The 21,408-nt window shown below is 34.0% G+C and overlaps 3 protein-coding genes across 8 annotated transcripts; 1 reads left to right on the top strand and 2 right to left on the bottom strand.

Moving 5' to 3' along the window:
• Nucleotides 1–32: 32 nt before the first annotated feature.
• On the bottom strand, nucleotides 33–1,461 carry LOC131018761 (probable plastid-lipid-associated protein 4, chloroplastic). 2 transcript variants are annotated; one of them, XM_057947468.1, is made up of 6 exons: nucleotides 1,073–1,458; nucleotides 887–1,000; nucleotides 724–819; nucleotides 530–604; nucleotides 394–461; nucleotides 33–323 (listed from the first exon to the last, which is right to left on the bottom strand). In XM_057947468.1, the coding sequence occupies exons 1-6, from the start codon at nucleotides 1,364–1,366 to the stop codon at nucleotides 248–250; spliced, it is 723 nt and encodes a 240-aa protein (XP_057803451.1). In that variant the 5' UTR covers nucleotides 1,367–1,458; the 3' UTR covers nucleotides 33–247. The 2 variants fall into 2 exon arrangements, with proteins under 2 accessions (XP_057803451.1, XP_057803455.1); XM_057947472.1 differs by having other exon boundaries at nucleotides 158–323; nucleotides 394–448; nucleotides 1,073–1,461.
• A 7,338-nt stretch (nucleotides 1,462–8,799) lies between these two features.
• On the top strand, nucleotides 8,800–14,868 carry LOC131018773 (uncharacterized). Of its 3 annotated transcripts, none has more exons than XM_057947481.1 (11): nucleotides 8,800–9,364; nucleotides 10,079–10,301; nucleotides 10,528–10,675; nucleotides 11,787–11,894; nucleotides 12,334–12,491; nucleotides 12,597–12,762; nucleotides 12,838–12,974; nucleotides 13,105–13,792; nucleotides 13,868–13,980; nucleotides 14,059–14,314; nucleotides 14,394–14,868. In XM_057947481.1, exons 1-11 carry the CDS (start codon nucleotides 9,130–9,132, stop codon nucleotides 14,652–14,654), a joined length of 2,493 nt encoding a protein of 830 aa, XP_057803464.1. In that variant the 5' UTR covers nucleotides 8,800–9,129; the 3' UTR covers nucleotides 14,655–14,868. The 3 variants fall into 3 exon arrangements, with proteins under 3 accessions (XP_057803464.1, XP_057803468.1, XP_057803473.1); XM_057947485.1 differs by having other exon boundaries at nucleotides 12,337–12,491; XM_057947490.1 differs by lacking the exon at nucleotides 8,800–9,364 and having other exon boundaries at nucleotides 10,160–10,301; nucleotides 10,520–10,675.
• Nucleotides 14,869–17,378: 2,510 nt separating this feature from the next.
• On the bottom strand, nucleotides 17,379–21,408 carry LOC131018786 (uncharacterized). 3 transcript variants are annotated; one of them, XM_057947495.1, is made up of 5 exons: nucleotides 20,971–21,408; nucleotides 19,353–19,462; nucleotides 18,902–19,273; nucleotides 18,085–18,705; nucleotides 17,379–17,888 (listed from the first exon to the last, which is right to left on the bottom strand). In XM_057947495.1, the coding sequence occupies exons 1-4, from the start codon at nucleotides 21,176–21,178 to the stop codon at nucleotides 18,142–18,144; spliced, it is 1,254 nt and encodes a 417-aa protein (XP_057803478.1). In that variant the 5' UTR covers nucleotides 21,179–21,408; the 3' UTR covers nucleotides 17,379–17,888; nucleotides 18,085–18,141. The 3 variants fall into 3 exon arrangements, with proteins under 3 accessions (XP_057803478.1, XP_057803487.1, XP_057803481.1); XM_057947504.1 differs by having other exon boundaries at nucleotides 19,353–19,510; nucleotides 20,971–21,105; XM_057947498.1 differs by lacking the exon at nucleotides 20,971–21,408 and adding an exon at nucleotides 19,604–19,732 and having other exon boundaries at nucleotides 19,353–19,510.

Below are 21,408 nucleotides of genomic sequence, written 5' to 3' on the forward strand. Positions count from 1 at the left end.
GAATGCTTTTTGCCTTGATGTTTCTTGTATTATATATAATGTCAACAATGAATTATATGAGCATTTGGTAATGAATTTACACAATATTGTTCCCTACAATAGGACAAATTTATATGACTCAATTCAATACAAACTGCTTCGCTATATAGTACAAGTAGTAAATAAAGTAAGTTTCCCCTGAATCCTGATATGTGAAAAAGGTAAGAAATGTAACACAAATATCTTAATGAGAGGCCAAAATTTTTCTTCATTTAGAAGGTATCCTATAGGAGGGATCGACCATTTTGAGGACGAAGAGATTGCCTTTGTCACCTCTTGAAACTCTGCCACAACCAAATACGAATACTTAGTTAATAAGTTAGTTAAGATATGAAGGTGGGATTTGTGTTTTACCTCAAGTCTTGATCCAAGTAGGTGATCTCGAGCTCACCTACAGCACTCTCAGGAGCTTTAACAGGTATCTGCAAACTACACCATTATCACATCTCAAATATTAATATTGATTTTAGCTCACCAATTCTTGACTTACCAAACCTCCAATCTTGAAAAAGTCGAATTTCACAGCCACCTTCTTCGCATTCAGAGGTGTCAAATCTGCAGTAACCTGCACAACATCATATATCTAAGCTAAGATAGATTCGACAAAAAGTTCAATGTGAATAAACGCATGAATTCGTGGAGAAATCTGAAGATGCATTGACAATAATGAAGCGAAGAGGTGACCTGATTGAAGAAGGGTGCAGATTCCATGTTTTGAGCTCGAAGGGTATCTGCGTTGATTGCTTGGAAGTTCCTTCTACTTCTCAACAACTTGGGCCTCTGTAATTCGCAAATTAGCAGAAATTGAAATATGTTGAGAAATGAAGATGCGAAGAACAAGTCATACAGTGGTCTGCAAAATAGATTGCGAAGTGGTGTAGATGAGCTCCCACTTTCCGTTTAGCAGATCAGACTTGAGCGGCTCTTTTGTTGGATTTGCTGCTTCTAGTTTCCGAACTATCTACAATCAAAACAAACCAAACACAATCATATTTGAGAGCAAGAAATTCAAGAAACTAACAAAAAAAATTACCTGATCGATAAATTTCTGATCTTGAGGGGTGGCTTCAGCACCGCGATCGAGGGGGTCGATGGCTTCTAGAAGCTCTTGCTTGATGGCTTCAGCGTTCTTGGCCTTGTTGTTGTTGAGCAAACCAGTGAAGAAGGAGACATTTGCCCTCCATTTATGCACAGCTGCTGGAGTTGACAGAGAGCTGTTGTGGTGATTGGCCGGAAAAGGGGCGGCGGCTGAGGGGTGGTGGAGGTTGGGGAGGAAGGAGGAGGTGGAGTGAGTGGTGAAGGCTGGAGAGAGAGTGGATAAGGCCATGGGAGTGTGGTGGATGTGGTTTCACTCTCTGTTTCGCTCACAATGTTACACAAATTCTTCATCAATTTCGTCCACCCACAAAATTTGTTGCCTTTTCTTTTCAATCTTCTTTATATTTATTGCTTTTGGATTTGAAAAATAAAAAGCTTCATATTTAGTTATAACGTGAACAATTGAAACTATCTCAAAATACATTTTATTTTAGGGGTTATGGCAAAAAATTACACGAATTTTAGAAAAAAAAAAATTGTACTTTTCACCTGAATTTTCAGTTAAACAAAAAAAAAATACTACATGAATTTATATTTTTGTTGTAATTTTCACTTAAGTTTGACTTTCGACGAAATTAAAGTTTAGTTGAGCGTTGAAATTAAGCCAAATATATTAATTTTTGTATTCTTAGGCATCCAAGCTTCTAAATACTCTTTATCATCAGAAATTAGACCAACATCGTGCGAACTTCCGATTATCAACTAAGCTCTAATTTTGCCCAAAGTCAAATTCAGATGAAAATTGCAACAAAAATATAAATTCATGTATTTTTTGACTTAATTGAAAATTCATGTGAAATTACAATTTTTTCCAAAATTTATGTATTTTTTTGCCATAATCTCTTTATTTAATTTGACAATTGTGTTTTTGCACAAATTTCAAATATAATATTCAATTAAAAATGACAAAACTTTCTTTAAATCCTTGCTATTTAGAATGAAGGGTTAGTTTAGTCTCTTAGAACTTCTACTCTTTCAAATCAATGGTACAACTTTACAGCGATTGCATCCAAAACCCAAGTGATTCTCTAAATTTGTAATTCTAACCACTCTTGTTTTACTTTAAAAAAGTATTTTAGCACTTCCATTAAAAACATTATTTTTAATATTTTCTTGTTTTTACTGAAAAAAACGTCCGTTACTCATTTTATTTTCATACACGTTCTTCTTCAGACCAAGAAAATACAATATTTTGTCCCTATTGTTTAATTTATTTTAAGGGCAGTAATGTAATACTCTCTCCGTTCCAAACAAAATGTCTTGTTTTCCTTTTTGGACTGTCCCAAAAGAAATGTCATGTTTTCTTTTTTGGCAATACACTCTCTCTCTATACTTAATATTTAAATAATTTCCATCAACCCACTTTATCTACTTTATACACAGTTCTTAATCTCCGTGCCGAAAAAAAATATAACATTTCGTTTGGGACGGAGGGAATATTATTTTATTATGATTACTATTATTGTTGTTGTTATTATTATTAATACTCCCTCCGTCCACGAAATGAGTACCCATATTTCATTTTTCGTCCGTCCACGAAATGAGTACCCATTTTCCTTTTTGGCAAGTGTACCCCACACATCTATTTAATTAATACACTCAAAAAGTGGGATCCTTAAACTATTCACACTACACTCCATACATTTCTTAAAACCCGTGTCGTCCACAAATGGGTACTCATTTCGTGGACGGAGGGAGTATTATAATATAATAAACATAGACGAATCCCACACTAATCACAATTCTATAAAATATATTTTTTAGAATTGTAAAAAACGTTAAAAGTTAAGAAGCCATCTCTATGGCACAAGTGATAATAGGTATAGATAATTTAAATGAGATATATGTTTACGTTTGGTTTTATATATCTAAATACATAGAAGAATCACTAATCACAATTCTAAATAATGACTTAGAGTGAATTAAAGATTAATTAAATGATTGATTTTGTATTATTCTTAAGCGATGCTAATTAAAAGATATTGTCATACATATTGACCATTGTGTACTAATTGAACTCTAAATATAAATTAATTGAAGTTCTAATTTTCTATGGAAGAGAAACCATTCTGGAGGAGCAAAAATTTGATTGGAATTATAACATATTAATAGGTACAGATGTATATTTGTTTATAGGGTGTGGTTCTAGAGAGAACTATATTATTTGTGAGAACGGGAGAACCATCAAATCTAATGCATCCACTGTAAAAATTAATGCATTCGCTGTTAAAATTAATGCACTAAAAAAATTAAAAAAAAATGCTCCCTTCAGGATTCGAACCCAGGATCTGCATTCATCCAACAAGATGATGCATCCACCGTAGATCTTGATGATCGAATGGCTGAAAATGGTTCTCCGGTCTTCTTTTATTTATGGTTCTTTCTTGAACCTCTCCCTTTGTTTATATATATATATATATATATATATATATATATATATATATATATATATCAAAATCTTTGTGCTAATAAAAAATATTAACATACATATTGTGAACTAATTGACCGCTAAATATAAATTATTCGAAGTTTTAATATTTCTCCAACTCAAATCATATCTATCATCTATTGTAAATCTTTTCTATATTAGGGACTCAATCCTGGTATGAAAATCCAGAACATCAAAGGGACTCGAACGCACAAATTAGCTATTCCGATTCTTGGTTGGCTTCATTAGCAACAAAATTCTTTGCTATTAATTGCTGATTCTTTACGTTTGTGATTGTGGAAGACAATTGCTAAGGTTAGCATTGTTTTTTATTTACTTTCATGTTTTATTTTTAATTTGCATTTTTTTTTCTTTTTATTGTTTTAGTTTTTTTGCCATTCTGAACGTGAACAACCTTAGTTGATTTACTTTATTTCTCAAAGTTTTTCTCTTTCAACTATATACAATTATTGTAGATTTCGAGTTTCGTATTATCTTGAAAACGAGTAAGCGCCTCATATATGTATATGAAGAACTAAAGAACACGCATGCAAGCAATTCTGACTATAGATACAAAGACTAATTTGAATCAAAGTTGTCCACTTTCTCTCATATGAATCTTTCTCCAGCCAACGAATATGAATAACGAGGTCTCATGTCACGTCTCCCTATATTGATTAACATGTTGGAGATGATTGAATATTTGTCAGAATCTATTATGATATTTTATTATTTTCCTATTAAATTGTTAAATATGATTTTCGAAAAGATTTTGATGCTTTGAACTATGTCTTTAACGTTAGGTGCATTTATAGTGATCTGGTTATTGTTTCCCTTATGAAGGTCTAGCCAAATATGTAATACTATTGCCACTCCCTTCCAAGGTAGTATTGCTCAATCCTGTGTTAACTATGTTGTTTCTCAGTCTTTGTTATTATGGATAGTGAGATCAACATTAGCAAACCGAACATCATAAAATCTGTGCAATTCATTAATTACTCACAAAGTTGACATACTAAAACTAATAAATAAGTGGTGCTATAGTTGTAGAGTGGATTTCTATTTGCGCAAACAAGTCTACAAAATCTGAGTTATTTGTGAACATGTGCACTAGGATGCGTCTATGATTCTCTACTCCCTGGACTGCAGTTTAGGGGGGCGTATTCAATTGAGACTTTAAAGGATTTTTTTGTATTTCAAAAGTCTATAGGTATTCAATTCAGATTTTAAGAAGTCTTTAAAAATATGTTGGTATTAAATTAGGACTCTTAAATATCCATAAAAATTTGGTGATATTGAAAATTTGTAGGATTAATCTATTATGTCAGGGAGTTTATTCTTTTCGACAATATACATCTCCAGCGTTTTTTCAACTATACTTTTACGACACACAAAGTGAGGTTGAGAACAAAATTAACATAATGTAAAATTAAATTTTGTCAGAAGCAGTTGTAAAGATGCTCATGAAAATTTTAGAAATCAACCCGTATGTAAAATTCTTTCGAAGATTGAAAGATTATCCTTCAGTAGACAATGTTCAACTTCATATTTATAAAGATGTTAACTTAGATCAACGAGTATATAATTCTCCACATGCAGATCAAGTTGCAGCTTTATAAATTGAGGGAAATAATGAAAATATCCAATTAGAGCGGGATATTGTAGTTCATGCTCATTCCGGTGACAAACATAGAATAAAGCATTATTATGGATATTATGATCCATTGCAATATCCACTTCTTTTTCTTATGGGCGAAACAGGTTGGCATCAAAACATTAAAAAGATTGATCCAACGTCTTCAGTTTGTAACACAAATTCTATTTTTACTTCTACTTTATTAGCAAGAACCATAAATGCCGGTGATATTATCTCCAATGAAGAACAAGGTATCTCTATTAACTTTTTATAAATTGATTGGTGATTAACATAGTTAAATAGTTATCATATCTTATATTTTTATAATGTTTATAATTGATTTTACTAATTTGATAAATTGTAGTATTAAACTTTCGGATTTTAGCGTGTGAATAAAATAAAAATATACTTTGAAGTCTTCTTGCTCTTAACACTAACTACTTATACATGAATGACCTGAATTGATAAAGTGTTGATTTGTATTTAAGGTGTTTAGGTGATAATGAATACATTTAATTAAATTTCTGAACTTAGTTTGAATGGAAAATCTTTTGGTTGTTAATTGGTTTGAGATTCTTTTATACTCCCTCCGTCCCGGTCAAGACGCTACATTTGCTTTTTGGCACGGGATTTAAGGAGTTGTAGATTAATGTTTTAGGTGTGTAATAATAAAGTGATAAAATAGGAGAGAGAAAGTAATAAAGTGATAAAGTAAGAAAGAGAAGGTAATAAAGTGATAAAGTAGGAGAGTGAATGTAATAAAGAAATACTTAATTAGTGTTAATTAAGTGTTTAAAATTCCTTATTTTGCCAAATATAGAAATGTAGCATCTTCATTGGGACGGCCCAAAAAAGAATATGTAGCATCTTGGGCGGGAGGGAGGGAGTATAATTAAGGAATTGTTGACCAAAACAAAAGGAAAATTATTTTCTTAGAAAATTAAAAAAAAAAAGTATAACAGCGTGTGTATAGTAAAGGCAAATGTTTTTTTTTTATTTGATGTTTCATGTACTATAATTTGTTCATAACCTTTATGAAACAACTATACTTAATTTTATTCAACATTCCTCGCAAATCTGAAATTGTAGAAATATCTTTATGGGAAGATATGACGAAAAATGAAGAAGACGACCTTCAACAAATAATTGGACAGAAGCCAATTGTTGCGATTATCCATGTGGCCATGTCGTTCCAAAAAGGAAATTTGGTAACAAACATATTATATATATATATATATATATATATATATATATATATATATATATATATATATTTTAAAATAATACTTACATTTTTTTACTTGTAAAATATCAAAATAGAATGAGATCCATCTTGCAAATCACACCAACATGCGAAGAGATTCAGCCAATGCAATCGTACGTATAAAAAAATAAATATACTATTATGTATTTATCAAATAATAGTTATAATATATATATCATTCAATATTATATATATATATATATATATATATATATAGGGGTGGGCTGCCGTGAGAGCACATCTTAAAATAAGAAATAAGAACAATTTTTAATGTATGAATTTTATGTAGAACACGTATGAATTCGTTGTATAAAGGTATGAATTGTGAAAATTAAATTTTTGCTACCTTTGGGATTCGAACTCAGGACCATAAATCCATCCAACAGGATTACGAATCAACCGTAGATCTTGATGATCTAAGGGCTGAAAATGATTCTTATTTTATATCTTAAGAAATGCTCTTATTTTAGCTCTTCCATATAGGGCTAAAATAAGAGCATTTCTTAAGATATAAAATAAGAATCATTTTCAGCCCTTAGATCATCAAGATCTACAGTTGATTCATAATCCTGTTGGATGGATTTATGGTCTTGAGTTCGAATCCCAAAGGTAGCAAAAATTTATTTTTCACAATTCATACCTTTATACAGCGAATTCATACGTGTTGTACATAAAATTCATACATTAAAAATTGATCTTATTTCTTATTTTAAGATGTGCTCTCACGGTAGCCCACCCCTATATATATATATATATATATATATATATATATATATATATATATATAAGTGTTCTGATGTTGATGATGCATTAGCATTTGCAATGAGCAAAAAAATAAAACAAGCAAAGGAAGTTACTCTTAAAGATCTTAGAGACAATCAACATTTATTATTAGAGGTACTACATTTAAATTATTTCATAAATTCATGATGCATTTCAAAAGTACATAATCGACTATTTCTATAAAATACTTCCTCCGTCCCACAAGAGTGTACATCACTTTTGGTGATACAGATTTTAATAAAATGTTAGATGAGTGTAGTTGAAAAAGTGATTCACTTTATTATAAAATAAGAGTAAAAAATAAGGAGTTAGTGGTGGGATAGTGTTTAAAAATGACAAATGCACACTCTTATGGATGTCCCAAAATAGAAATAAGCGCACACTCTTACGGGATAGAGGGAGTATTATTTTTTGTCATATATGGTAAATTAAGATTTATAACTTAAACAATTACTATAATTTAAATTATTTATATTACAAAATTCGATATTACGTAATTATAACAATTATATATTTTTCATAGGGCGAAACAGACTCCATATACAATAGAGGATTAAGCACACAAGCGTACATAGAAATGCACTTTATGACGACGCTCAAGTCTTTAAAATCCGATCAACGGGGAAATCTCAATATTATAGCAAAAACAATCCAAAAGACGCAACCAATGAAAAACATCGATGTTGGAGAAATTGAAGAAGAGCCAACTCAAGAGGAAGAAATGAAATATTCACCCGAGAAATAAAAAAATAGCGTCTAGAAAGAAAAAAATCTACGATGGAGTTGCAGTCTACATACCACAAAAGAAAAAGAAGAGTAGCCAAAAAAAAGTTTGATAACAACATTGAAATTACAAGTGACGACGATCTGCCGCTGAACAACATTCTATTGCAAACCAACAATAAGAAGAAAAGATCCCCAATCGTCAAAATCAAACAAGAAAAGATTTAAAATTCGTTATGCTCCGTACTTAGATAATTTAGGATATTTTTCATAGGTTTTTTTACTTTTTTATTTAGACGTATATTATGAATATTACTTTCTTATATTTAAATTTATTCATTAATAGTTTCATTTATTCGTCTTTTAAATTTCAATTATAATAAATTGAATAAGTCAATTTAATAAATATAATTAATTAATAAAAATATTCAAAATTATATAATAATATTTATGTATTTTATTTTCATAGTATAAAATCACATGTATTAAACGTGTATCGCACGTTCTTACTGCTAGTACAATAAAAAGAATACATTTTTCAACACGTGGTGATGAAAGAAAAATTAATACTAATAGTTTGGGGAGTGGGTGAGAGTACTTTACTCAATCGCGTTTGTTCAGAATCAAATAATTTCCAATAGTGATTAAATACAGTAACTTAAAAAATTTATTCCTAATCAATTCCGCGTTAAATAATTTGGTAACAGTTAATTCGTTATTTCACCAAACTCGAGTGATGAATCAAGCCAACCGCGTTTGACCACTTAGCTTGAATTGGATAGTTTAATGCCTCTACTTAAATCATTTCTTACACATTAGCATCAATCAGCACTAATTTTATTTTTCTAAAAAAATATCTTAACTTTTTAAAATGGGCCTACGTTTTTGGTTGTTACCAATTCAAGCGTAGCTTGCATTACTTCGCGAAGTAGCCTTTGTCTGCTTCCTCATTTTCCCTTTGCTTTTCTGGGACCGATTTAATCTGCTCTTTCTGCTAATTTGTCCTTGTTTAGCAATGTTTATCCTTTGGCCTATAATCTTGAATCAAGAATTTAAAGTAACGAATCTTGAAAGTTGAGAAAAAAAATCATTCATTCTTCTCTGTAAACCTGAGATCATGAAATCTTGATTCTTTTGGAAGTTATTTGGGTCTGAAACATGCTCTCGAGATTCCCAGTAGAAACACCCCACATAAGGCCAACCCCTAAATCTTCTGCAACTTTTCATCATAAGCAGAATCTGTTTTTCAAGATTGCTTGCTGTGTGAAGAATGGTTCCTCGGATTCTCCGAATTCATCACCTCCTTCTTCGACCCCGGATAACAAATTTGGGTTCAAGCTGGTGGGGCAGTCTCTTGGCGATATCAATCGGAAGTTCAATGATATTGATACAAGTGAGTTCCAGTGTTTTCTTTGTTTGTGTGTGTTGATGAGCTTGATTTTGCTGCTTAATTGACACTAGCTTATGATTAAGATATGAGCTTGCTTGTTTTTCTATCGTTTGTCAGCAAAAAGTTTCTAGGATATTATAGTATGCTACAATTATTTTATTTTTTATTTTTTGCTGCTAAGCATTCTGTTGTGTTGAGTCATGCCTTGTGTTTCATACTTGTTTTGTGAACTATGCAAAATGAAACACCTATGGAGGAAATATAAAAATCGTGTGGTTTAGGAAGGTATTTGTAGAATAAAGAACATAAAGTAGTTGGAACCTCTGTCTTTTATATCTCTGTCGTGCTGACTAACCACTTAATTCTTCATGGATTAAAAAGGGATAGAATCTCTGTCTTGATGTGTAATCATGGTACTAGGAGAGTAAGTAAAAGTTACTAGTTGGAACCTTTTCAAATGATCAAAACGTGAATGATAATAGAGAGTAAACAATGTGTGGGAGGGAATGATAGGAAGTGCTTAGTTTTTCCGAGACCTAAAAACTACTATGTAGATATATACTAAAGATAGTATCTATGACAACGATGATGACATTTTACCAGAATATCTAGCAAAAGTGTTTCTCAGGTCGGGGTTCTTTCACTTTATCGTGTGATAATTCCGGAAAGTTATATATGTTGCGCCTATGTTACAATACAAATTTTTTTGGCTGACAGATTCAATGCAAGAATCAGTAAACCAATGGCTATCAAAGACCCAAAACTTTTTCAATGAAGTAACTTCTCCACTTGTAAAATCTGTTCATGATAGAAAGCCTAGCCCTCAGAGTGACAGTGAAGATATGGATGATGTCTTTATTATTGAACCGACTATTGATTCAAGAACTCCTGGAGGAGAGCTTTCTGAAGCTGCCATCGTTTCCATTGAACAATTTAGCCGGTAAAGTTACTGTTTCTCAGTTTTTCCGTCCTTCATGCTTCCGTTATGCGTTTATTTTATTGTCTGCTTGATCATTTCCACATTATCGATTTTCTGTAGAATGAAATGAACAGGTGCTGTAAATATAAGTTTAGTATGTGTATAGGCAAGTTTAAAAATGGGTGCAATACATCTTGCTGGTATGAAGGAATTAATTTTTGACTTTTCCCACGTCTAAGATATGCAGGATGAATGGGTTGACAGGACAGAAAATGCAGAAAATATTTAAAGCCCTTGTTCCCGAATCAGTTTATAATGATCCACGTTATTTGGTGGAGTATTGCTGCTTCAGGTTTTTGTCAAGGAATAACGTTGAAGTTCATCCTAGCCTCAAGGTCAGTGCAGTCGCTGCACTGTTTCTGTTTTGGACTCTCATTGAAAATACTAGTTCACTTTCAGATTTTCTACTAGATTCAGTGCTGCACTTTAATTAGATTCCAGGTACAGCGACAAAGTTATACTCCCTCCATCCCATTGATCTTGTCCTGTTTTCCTTTTTGGGTTGTCCCATAGATCTTGTCCTGTTTCTATATTTGGTAATGATTTTACACTACAAACAATATGGCCCCACACCTTTACTCACTTTTACTGCACTAATTATACTCTCCTTAATAACCGTGCCCAAAAGAAATGGGACAAGCCTAATGGGACGGAGGGAGTATTATTTAATGTGCTCTTACCCGCACCGACTTATGTTAATCTATTGTGTTTTTGTGGATATAACTGGAGTACTTGAGATCATCCTACAGTAAGATATGCCCTAATCCCTATATGTAAATTCGTACATGCTGGAACACTTTGGGAAAACAGAGTAGTCCGAAATAAAATTAACATTGAAAGGAAATATATAATTATGTAGACACTGATATTTGTATTGTACTTATTCTAAAAGCATATATGTTCATATATGCTTTTGGATATTTCTGAAGTTGAGGTGACAAAGGTGGAACTGTGCAAATTTTAACTGTAGAATGTGATATACTAATATAAACATGATATGATTATTTGGCCTTCATATTAGTTGTGCCACCATGTGGGAGACAGCTTCATCTAAAACCATTCTATTAGGATGGTATCATCATGTTATGCAAAATTGGTTAGGTGGCTAGTGTAAATATGCAATGCAGTTTATATGGAGAACTATACTCCCTTCATTTGTTTTCCAGAGAAATATGAGTGAACTTTCCGGGAAAGTTGATATGTACTCATAATATTGCAATTTCCCTTTTTTCTATTTGATGGTCACACCTCGTGCCACTCTGCTCACACTCCCTCATTCTGTCAAAAGTTCAGGCTCGTTCCCCTCCTGTTAAGTCATATAGTTGACTACTAGCTAAAAGTTCTCCAATTACTCATTTTAGTCCCCTTTTGTATTGTGTTAGCTGGACTTGCTAAGTTTTTGGCATTTACTTATAGTTTGTCTTTTTGCCTCTGATACATTACCAGGAACCTGCATTTCGGAGACTAATTTTTATAACTATGCTTGCATGGGAGAATCCTCTGCGGAAAGGAAAGGGTAACCGAGTTAAATTATTCAAAGGGAGTAATTTTCAGGTATTGCCTATCTGTCAGGTTTTCCATGTATTGTCATTTATCTGAATTCTTGTATATTACCTTCTTGTTGTTGCTTTTGTTGAATGCTTCTCAAATTAGTCTATGTTATCTGAGGTAGCTTCTTAAAGTGAATTCTTTGAAATAATTTTGAGGTATGTAGTCTATTTGACCGTCTTTCCATAGATTGTCATCTATCAACATTCTTGTATGTTGCCTTTTGAAGAAATGCTTCTAAAATTTATTATGCATTATTGGAGGCCGAACAGGAAAAGTACCTTGTTCAATTGAAATTCTAGAAATACAGAAAAAAATTAGATCAGTAAATGTTAGGGTTCAAAGTATTCTCCTAGAACTGGTTGAATGTGACAATTAGTCTCTTTTACAAGATATATACAGACATTGAGATGTACTGACCAAAGATCCGTTTTCAAACATGAAGAAGAAGCTCGTGGGAGAAGAAGCTTTTGTTCGCATTGCTCCTGCTGTTTCTGGTGTAGCTGATTGTCCCACTGCACATAATCTTTTCAGAGCTTTAGCTGGTGAAGAAAAGGGCGTCTCATTTAGCATATGGTCCACATATGTTACCGAACTTGTCAAGTGAGCATTTTCTTCTCGACTTTGGTATTGATGCCTTATGTTCCATGACCACTATCGGTTTTTATCCATGAATCTTGACAGTTTTTGTTCCTTCTCAATTTGTAGAGTGCATGAAGGCCGAAAGTCTTATCAATTTCAGGACATCTCCCAATTTCCTAAGGAAAAAATCCTGTGTCTTGGTTCCAGTCGAAAGCAGCCTGTTCTAAAATGGGAGAATGACATGGCTTGGCCGGGAAAGGTCACTTTGACCGACAGGGCACTTTACTTTGAGGTATTGTCTTTGAGTGATCGAATAATTCTGATGCTGATTTTTCTTAAAACCTTTTTTGACTATTTTTTTTATCAGGCAGCTAGCTTGGTCGGAGGAAAAGATGCTGTTAGGCTGGATCTTACTCATCACAATTCAAGAGTCGAAAAAACAAGGGTGGGACCCTTAGGATCAAATGTTTTCGACTCTGCAATCTCCATCACATCTGGTCCGGAGTGAGTAAGCTTCTCCGACCTTATTTGCAGTTAAATTATGTATCAGAGTTTGCTTGACATCTTCCTATTTCCATTAAAAGCATCCAGACTAGAAGTTGAAGTTCATATAATCTCAAAATTCTACTTGCAGGCCTGTGACGTTGGTACTTGAGTTTGTCGACTTAGGTGGTGAAGTGAGAAGAGATGTGTGGTATGCATTCATAAGCGAAGTTATCGGATTATACAAATTTATACGCGAATATGGACCCAAGGATAATGATGAGTCGGTGTATGACATATACGGTGCTCACAAAGGGAAGGATAGGGCAGTCACTCATGCCATAAACGCCATTGCTAGACTTCAAGCTCTCCAGTTTATGAAGAGGACATTCGACGAACCTACTAAGCTGGCCCAGTTTTCATATTTACGTAATGCACCATATGGGGAGGTTGTTCTTCAAACCCTCGCTGTAAATTTTTGGGGCGGGACGGTAATCAAGAAACTAACGGACATTGACAGTGAGCTGGAGCTGCTTGTGAGACCCAACGGTGAGGCTTCTGAGAGTAGCAATCATGTTTTTGACATAGATGGAAGTGTCTACTTGCGAAAATGGAGGAGATCAGCATCGTGGGGAACTAGTGCTTCATTGGCTTTCTGGAAGAACGCTGTGGTCAGACACGGAGTTGTGCTTAGCAAGAACCTCGTTGTAGCTGACATGAGTTTGGTGGAGAAGGCGTCGATGATATGCAGAGATAAGTGCAAGGTAGTTGAGAAAACACAAGCTACAATCGAAGCTGCAATGATTGAAGGAATTCCTAGTAACATCGACCTTTTTAAGGTTAGAATCAACTATTTCTTCTTCATAGTTGTTTCAAAAAAATCCAAATCTTCAAAATGTGATTGCTTTTGGCAGGAGCTTGTACTTCCTCTAACTCTTACTGCCAAAAATTTCGAACGACTCAGGCGCTGGGATGATCCCCTTGTTACTGCATCTTTTCTTGGACTTGTATATACACTTATCTTTAGGTAATCTTGAATCTCTTCCTTTTACAACTTTAAATCATCTGTTGCCATTGACAAAAGTCTTATGTGGCTTAATTTCAGAAACCTGATGTCTTATATATTCCCGGTGACGTTGATGATCTTCGCGGCTGGGATGTTAGTGCTGAAGGGGCTCAAAGAGCAAGGCCGTCTTGGGAGATTCTTCGGGAAAGTTACTATATATGATCAGCCTCCATCGAACACAATCCAAAAGATTATTGCGCTGAAAGAAGCCATGCGCGAAATGGAGATGTCCCTCCAGAATGTGAATGTTGTACTGCTCAAGATTCGCTCCATCATTCTCGCAGGACACCCTCAGGTACGTTTCTCTCGGATTTTCTTGCTAGAGAAAAATCTTCAAGGGGCATTTGGTGTGAATGATGATAAGCTGTTTGCAGGTGACGATGGAGGTTGCTCTTTCGCTACTGGTTGGTTCAATCATTCTTCTTCTGGTTCCATTTAAATATGTGCTTGCTTTCTTGATTTTTGATCTCTTCACGAGGGAGCTCGAGTTCAGGAGGAAGATGGTGGAGGCGTTCGACAACTTTTTGAAAGAGCGGTGGGACGGGGTGCCTGCGGCTCCTGTGGTTGTGCTGCCATTGGAGGAGAAGGAAGAGGAGAAGAAACAACTGGATAAGCTCAAACCAGAAAGAAGTTAGTTTAGCATGGGTTTCTGGTTCTGGTAGATTGCCTTTTTTTCTCTTTTTCTCTTTGCTTTTTTGGGCAATTTCTGTTTTGACTGGATTGATCATACATTGAGTCATAGGATTTCTTGAGTTGCTAAAGCGGCAACAATGGGAAAAAGGGCTCTGTTTATATGTTACTGAAATCAGTCATGGCAGAAAGCAAAGAGTAAATCATAGTTTTCAATCAGAGTGCTCTGAGTTTGTTGAGTATAAAACAAATCGACCAAACTCAAGCTTAGGAAATTAATAAATACTATAATTATGTAGTTTAACTTAATACTCCGTCCCTCAAAAACTTAATATCCCATTCGTCTCAATTTTTAGTATTCATTTGAGAGTGACACGAGTTTTAATAAAGTGATTTAATGTGTTATGAGTGGAATAAGGGTTTCACCTTTTATGTAAGTGTTAAAGTAATTAAAGTGGAGTAAGGATCTCACTTACTTTTACTAAAACAAAAAATGAACATCACAATATGAAACAGACTAAAATAAAAATATTGATACTAAAAATTAGGACAGAGGAATTATAAACTTCTTGCACGGTTATGTATAGTTAAAAGAAAAAGATTCATTTAGAAACCTTAAATAATTTGATCAATAATTGTAACATATTCCCGTGAAATCCCACTTCATGTAAAAAAGTGCGAAGTTGGGTCCCTTGAAGATTGCCATTCTCATCTGACAAAAACTAAATAAAAATCATTTAGCCAACCATCTTTTTATATTAAAATTTTGTATAATCTCTATAGGCGGACGACAGTTGCGCCTCAAGCAGTGGCGGAGCCAGGAATTAATTTGGGAGGGGGCTGAATTTACACGGGCGCCCTCGAGAATTTTTTTTTGAACATTCCGTATATTTAAGGCATCATTTATTAAAAGACAAGCATAATAGTAATAATAAAGAACAACATTTTCATAGATTATATAATTTAAATATATAACAAATTATTTTCTATACATTACAAAATTTTTTAGGACATTCTGTATTTTTAAAGCATTTTTTATTAAAAGACGAGCATAATAGTAATTATAAAGAACAACATTTCCATATACTATATAGTTTCAATATATTACAAATTAATTTCAATACATTACAAAAAAAATTTATTTATCATTTCGTACATTTTAGGCATTTTTTATTAATAGACAAGCATAATAACAATAATAACGAACAATATTTTCAAAAATTATATATTTTCAATAAATTACAAGCTAGAATCAATAATAATAAAAGACAAGCATAGTAATAATAGCAAACAAATTTTTTTTTGGACATTCCATCCATTTTAGGCATTTTATATTAAACGACAAGCATAATAGTGATAATAATGTATAATAATTTTATAGATTATATAGTTTTAAATAACACAATTATCCTTAAATTAATTATAAATGGAAGAATATAACAAGCTAATCAACTTTTGTAAAATAAATTTATTTTATAATATAAACATATATCTATATATATATATATATATATATATATATATATATATATTTTAAAAAAAACTAAAAATTTGGGAGGGGGCTTTAGCCCCCCTGGCTACGCCCCTGGGGCCCTCAAGTGTACAGCAAGTGTCAGATATTCCTCCTTCCTCATAATGTTATTTGTAGAAACTTCATCTGGACTGGAAAATCAGGTGCAACAAAGAGAGTATTAGTAGCATGGGAGCATGTGCCTCCCTAAAACAGCTGGAGGTTGGAACCTCCCCGATATAAGAATATGGAATAAAGCTGCTGTGAACAAGCTTCTTTGGAACCTAGCTAAGAAAAAGGATTGTATGTGGATAAAATGGGTCCATGAATATTATATCAAAGGCCAGAACATCAATACAATGCAGATTCCAACTCAAGCTTCATGGATAATTCAAAAAATCTTGAGTTCTAGAGCTCATTTCTCTAACACTACTATTGGCTCTAATACTTTGTTGCAGGCTAAATTCTCCATCAGGAAACTATATCTGGAAATGCAGGGAGAAGCTCCAAGAATGGCATGTCACATGATGATTACAAGAAACATTGCTCCTCCCAAGTTCATGTTTATAACTTGGTTGGCAATTATGAAAAGATTGTCTACATGTGATCATATGGAGAAGTTTGGGGTTCAATGTGAGCAAGAATGTTGTCTTTGTCTACAAGAAAATGAGTCCCATAACCATTTATTTTTTAAGTGTTCTTTCTCTTCGATGGTGTAGAGGCAGATTGCTGATTGGTGTGGGTTGCATGCTTATGTATATGATTGGCAGGATGAACTGGAATATATGAAATCCCAATGCACAACCAAATCTGGTAAACAGTTCCTTTACAGATTGGTTGTGTCCACAGTGGTGTATTGACTTTGGAAAGAGAGAAATAGAAGAAAGTTTTGTGATGAGAATAGTACAGTGGAAAGAGTGGCAAGGGAATGTCAATTATCTATTGCCACAGTAGGGGATCAATATGGCAAAGTGATGCAGTATTTGAAGTCATAAATGTTAGAATAGATGATAGATTTGAGTAGTTTGTTGGTTGTAAAGTTTTGCTTACACTACTTCACTTGGTAATAAAATTCACTCTAATTACCAATATATATATATATATATACAATAATTATTTAATTTGACAAAGATCAAATTTATATACCACCTTCATCCACCAAAAGTATACAACAATTACTTAATTTGACGTCTAGTCTAGAAAAAGTATACTATTTTCCTTTTTGAATATAACTAAACTTTCTCTTTGTAACTATAACAATTCATTTTTATACGACCTTGCACTCAATTCAACCACAATCACAATCACTCATTTCTATTTAACACACATCTACCTACTATTCTTTTAAAAGTTGTGTCCATCAAAAGTTGTATACTTTTGGTGGGGGAGGTAGTAACAACTTTTTCAGATTAATATAAGGTAAAAGTAAGCACATGTATATATACAAGGCTTCTCCGGTGTTGCAGAAGTTGAGAAAGAAGGTGTGCATCTTATAGTTTGTTCCTTGAGCAACTCTGCAAGGCAGAATCTTCAGTCTTCCGATGTTAGTGTAAACGAGGCCTGCCACCTTTTGGCTTCGACCCATCAACTCTTCTCCTGCGCCTATGTACAATTCCTTCGTCTCCACAACAAAAACTGTAATGCTCCTAACTCCCTTCACGTCTCATGCAAACGACAACTAGGATCCGGTGATGAGCAATTAACAAGTTCCATCCAATTGTTAAAGCGCCTGTAGCAGAAATGCATAATCTGTTAGTACCCTAATCTTTTAAGAAGTTAGGTGCGCCACTATGAGACCATTGGTTTCCAATTTCCTGCTAGTGGAGCTTTAAGTTCCCACTAAGAATTCAAGATTATAGGCCTATCAAGAGAAAAATTATAAGCACAAAAGATTAAAAAAATAAAATTTTAAAGCATCAACTTACATGACCAGGATGATGAAGAATATGATAAAACATGCACTGGAGGAGACACTCATTCTTTCACATTCCTTTGCACCGGCTGTCGGGGCCAGAGCGGACACTGGGCGATGCGCTGGGAGATACTTGATTAAAATAAGTAGCTGAAGGAGAAACCGATGGATCAGGAGACCCACAATGTGGACTGCCATTAATTTCTGAGGATTCAGGTGAATCAGCTATAGGTAAACTGTGTGGAGTGGGCGGAATAAAATCACTTGCAGCGGTTGGCGTGGAGGCATAACAGTTTGAACAAGGTGGTATAGAACGACGCACGTCGGGTGGAGAAGATGTAGGGGAAGAACCAGTACCATATAGTTGTCCCCGAGATGGTGCTGGAGACGGAGAAGGTATTGGAGTTTGTGCGCGAAGTGAATGATTTAGAAACGAAGACAAGCTGATTTCTTTAACTTCCCCAAACACAGAGTGATTGAGGCCAAGATTTTCTGCAGGACCAGTGATTATATGAGCTAATTCTTTTAATCTCTCTTGCGGTAGGGCTCCTACCCCAGATAAAACAGAAGCTTTAACCGTAACTGGGGGATCTTTTGTCGTCCCATGATCGCTTGTGACCTGTATGTACACCACCTGCTCCGGGAGGAAAAAAAGATAAAAGACTAACTTGGTCAGAATTAGATGGATATACTGAAATAACATTCATATTCATAACCAAAACATGAAAGTGATGTGTTTGGTGTTAACAAAATATCAACCATAGAATATATACCAAGAATTGAAAGCATTTTAGAAAGAGTAGCTGTTCAAATCACAATAACATACACACCTCATTGGGCAATAAATGCAACCCCGAGTTTAGTTGTTCTTTCAGCTCAAGAATATTTTCCTTTATGTCATGAATTGAGCTGTCGAGACTGAAACAAAAGAGTGCCTCTGGTACATGCATGACGAAAGCAGGTCGTTCGGGTATCATGGTGATTCCACCAGGAAATTTAAGAATCTCGAAAGAGGAGGGGTCTCCAAACAGTGAGTAATTCAAAGTCAAATTACATTGCTGAAAAAAAAGATCAGTTAAGGAGGATCTCAGCAGACTTAAGAACACTGGATTCGTACTAATATCAATTGGATCAGGAAGGAAGCCAAACACCACATCGGACCAGTTAGATTTGCCATCTTGGTGCATGGATAGGATAGCAACCTGTTCAAAAATCAAAATGGATTGGCAAATCACTCTTCTCAAAGGGCAAGTACTATACATAGTGTTAACTTGAACAGACCTTCGAGGAAGGAACACCTATCTCTTCATTAAGATCATATTCTAATCTTGCTATCTGTTGAATGAGCTTCGAAACTGGTTTGTGAAGTCTGAAGTATGCTTGAACAGTGGCTGACATAAGAATAATGGTAATGATTCAGTAATAGAATGTGACTTCAACTGAAACATACAAAAACAAACACTCGTAAAGATTAAGAATAAAGAAAAGAAGAAATGATTTCTAAAAAATGAGGCTTAAGTTACATTACATACTGAAGTTCTTTTAGATTTATTCATACAGCTTTCGAATATTTGTCATTCATCAATATTTCTAAATTTTTCATTCAACAAAGTTTTTAGGAACAATCAAGAATAACCTTGCTCCAATCTATCACACTCAAGCAATAGACAATAGTTATGTACTAAAATTTGAAACATATTAATTTTCTTGTCTTGGTCACCTACCATAGGCCAACTTCATTATTTTTTAACTTCTCCATCAAACCTGACACTCTACCATAGACCTTGTAAACAATGGCGATAATTCATTGCAAATACACCTTCAGTTTCAAGTGTTTACAAATACTCCCTCCGTCCACGAAGAGTATACCACATTCACGTAGAACGTAAGTTGCCACAGCTGACAGTAAATTTATATTGATGTTGCTTAATTTTTTATTGTAAATTAACTCATTATTACATTTTTTGTCCTTCTGGTGGATGTTTTGAAAAAGAAAAAAAATGGATTTATTATCTTTCAAATTATTGGGCTTCTCTTAAATTATTTTGCTACCTATTTTTCACGTTATTTTATTTTTAAATTAATCTAACCTGCCATTCATGCTGAACCATATCAAATTCATTTTCACCACCCAAATTGGCGAATTAGTATTAAACTGGAAATTTGTTTAGTTTTTTAAATAACATATTGAAATTGATTCCCCAGTATTTTGAATAGAAAACAACATAGTAATATGAATATGATAGGATAGGATAGGATAGGATAGCTAAACAATATAAAGAGAGTGAAACACAATCCATTAACTAATACCATCAATATTACTATACTTGCCACTGTAGATCTCACTTTAACTCCATTCACAACATACTCATTCATCACTTTATTATTACAATAAAAATAAGACTTTTATTAATACTCACAACATACTCAATCAATTTTTTAAAATTCTTACTATTTTCAAATGGTATGCATTTTAGGGTCGAAGAAAGTATTACTCCATCCATCCTACTTCACTTGGCCTAGTTTTCTTTTCGGGCTGTTCCATCGGATTTGGCTTGTTTCCGTTTTGAGTAATAAATTTTCACTATAGCCACATATTTTACACTACAATCTTAGTGTCTTTAATAATCGTGCCAAAAAGAACTAGACCAAGTGTCGTGGGACGGAAGGAGTACTTATTTGCAAAAACAACACAAATTACTAGTATTAATATCATTAGAACAAGTTGACTACCCTGTTCATGATTGACAATAAGATCTAATAATATTAGAAATCAAGCAAAAAAACGCATTCAAATTAATCGATCAAAATAACAAGAATAACCACTCAACCACAGAGCAGAAAATACAGAATTATGAAGAGTAAATATAGAATGAGAATGAAAGAATAACAAATATACCAGTGAGCTTGATCGATTCCGTAGCATCAAAGCCAGCTTGCCTGTGGCGGGAAGGAAGAGCGCAAAATAAAGCAGAAACAAAAGCGGCGACGGTCAGCGTGAAAACGACGGCGCATTTGAAGTTGATGAGCCTGCATCTCCGCCGGAGAGGAGGCGGCGACTGTTGGTGCTGCGCCACTGGCAATTGCCTATCATCAACTTTCCCCATTTCCAGCACTGCATCGGCAGGTGATGAAATGGAGAGAGAAGTAGGGGCTGGGCGATGGACAAGTGTGCAGGGTGGTTGAATGCTCCCATTTTAATACTCAGCCTCCAAATATTTGATTTATTTTTCCTTTTTTGTTTTGGTTTGATTTTGGGATAACAGTGGGGTCGAATTGTTAAACTCTCATATACGTCTCCTTGATGTCGGTACGGTGCGATCTTGTTTCAATTTCT

Source organism: Salvia miltiorrhiza, chromosome 1, assembly GCF_028751815.1.
Source record: "Salvia miltiorrhiza cultivar Shanhuang (shh) chromosome 1, IMPLAD_Smil_shh, whole genome shotgun sequence".
NCBI lineage: Eukaryota > Viridiplantae > Streptophyta > Magnoliopsida > Lamiales > Lamiaceae > Salvia > Salvia miltiorrhiza.

What these genes read in the sequence shown, in the direction of transcription:
- LOC131018761 (XM_057947468.1), bottom strand. Translation starts at nt 1,366, where the DNA reads ATGGCCTTATCCACTCTCTCTCCAGCCTTCACCACTCACTCCACCTCC. An exon ending in CTGCACCCTTCTTCAATCAG is followed by an intron (nt 605 to 723) that starts GTCACCTCTTCG and finishes GATGTTGTGCAG; the next exon opens with GTTACTGCAGATTTGACACC. An exon ending in TACTTGGATCAAGACTTGAG is followed by an intron (nt 324 to 393) that starts GTAAAACACAAA and finishes TGGTTGTGGCAG; the next exon opens with AGTTTCAAGAGGTGACAAAG.
- LOC131018773 (XM_057947481.1), top strand. Translation starts at nt 9,130, where the DNA reads ATGCTCTCGAGATTCCCAGTAGAAACACCCCACATAAGGCCAACCCCT. An exon ending in TCCATTGAACAATTTAGCCG is followed by an intron (nt 10,302 to 10,527) that starts GTAAAGTTACTG and finishes TAAGATATGCAG; the next exon opens with GATGAATGGGTTGACAGGAC. An exon ending in TTCTCGCAGGACACCCTCAG is followed by an intron (nt 14,315 to 14,393) that starts GTACGTTTCTCT and finishes AGCTGTTTGCAG; the next exon opens with GTGACGATGGAGGTTGCTCT.
- LOC131018786 (XM_057947495.1), bottom strand. Translation starts at nt 21,178, where the DNA reads ATGGGGAAAGTTGATGATAGGCAATTGCCAGTGGCGCAGCACCAACAG. An exon ending in TAGGTGTTCCTTCCTCGAAG is followed by an intron (nt 19,274 to 19,352) that starts GTCTGTTCAAGT and finishes ATTTTTGAACAG; the next exon opens with GTTGCTATCCTATCCATGCA. An exon ending in TGCATTTATTGCCCAATGAG is followed by an intron (nt 18,706 to 18,901) that starts GTGTGTATGTTA and finishes CTCCCGGAGCAG; the next exon opens with GTGGTGTACATACAGGTCAC.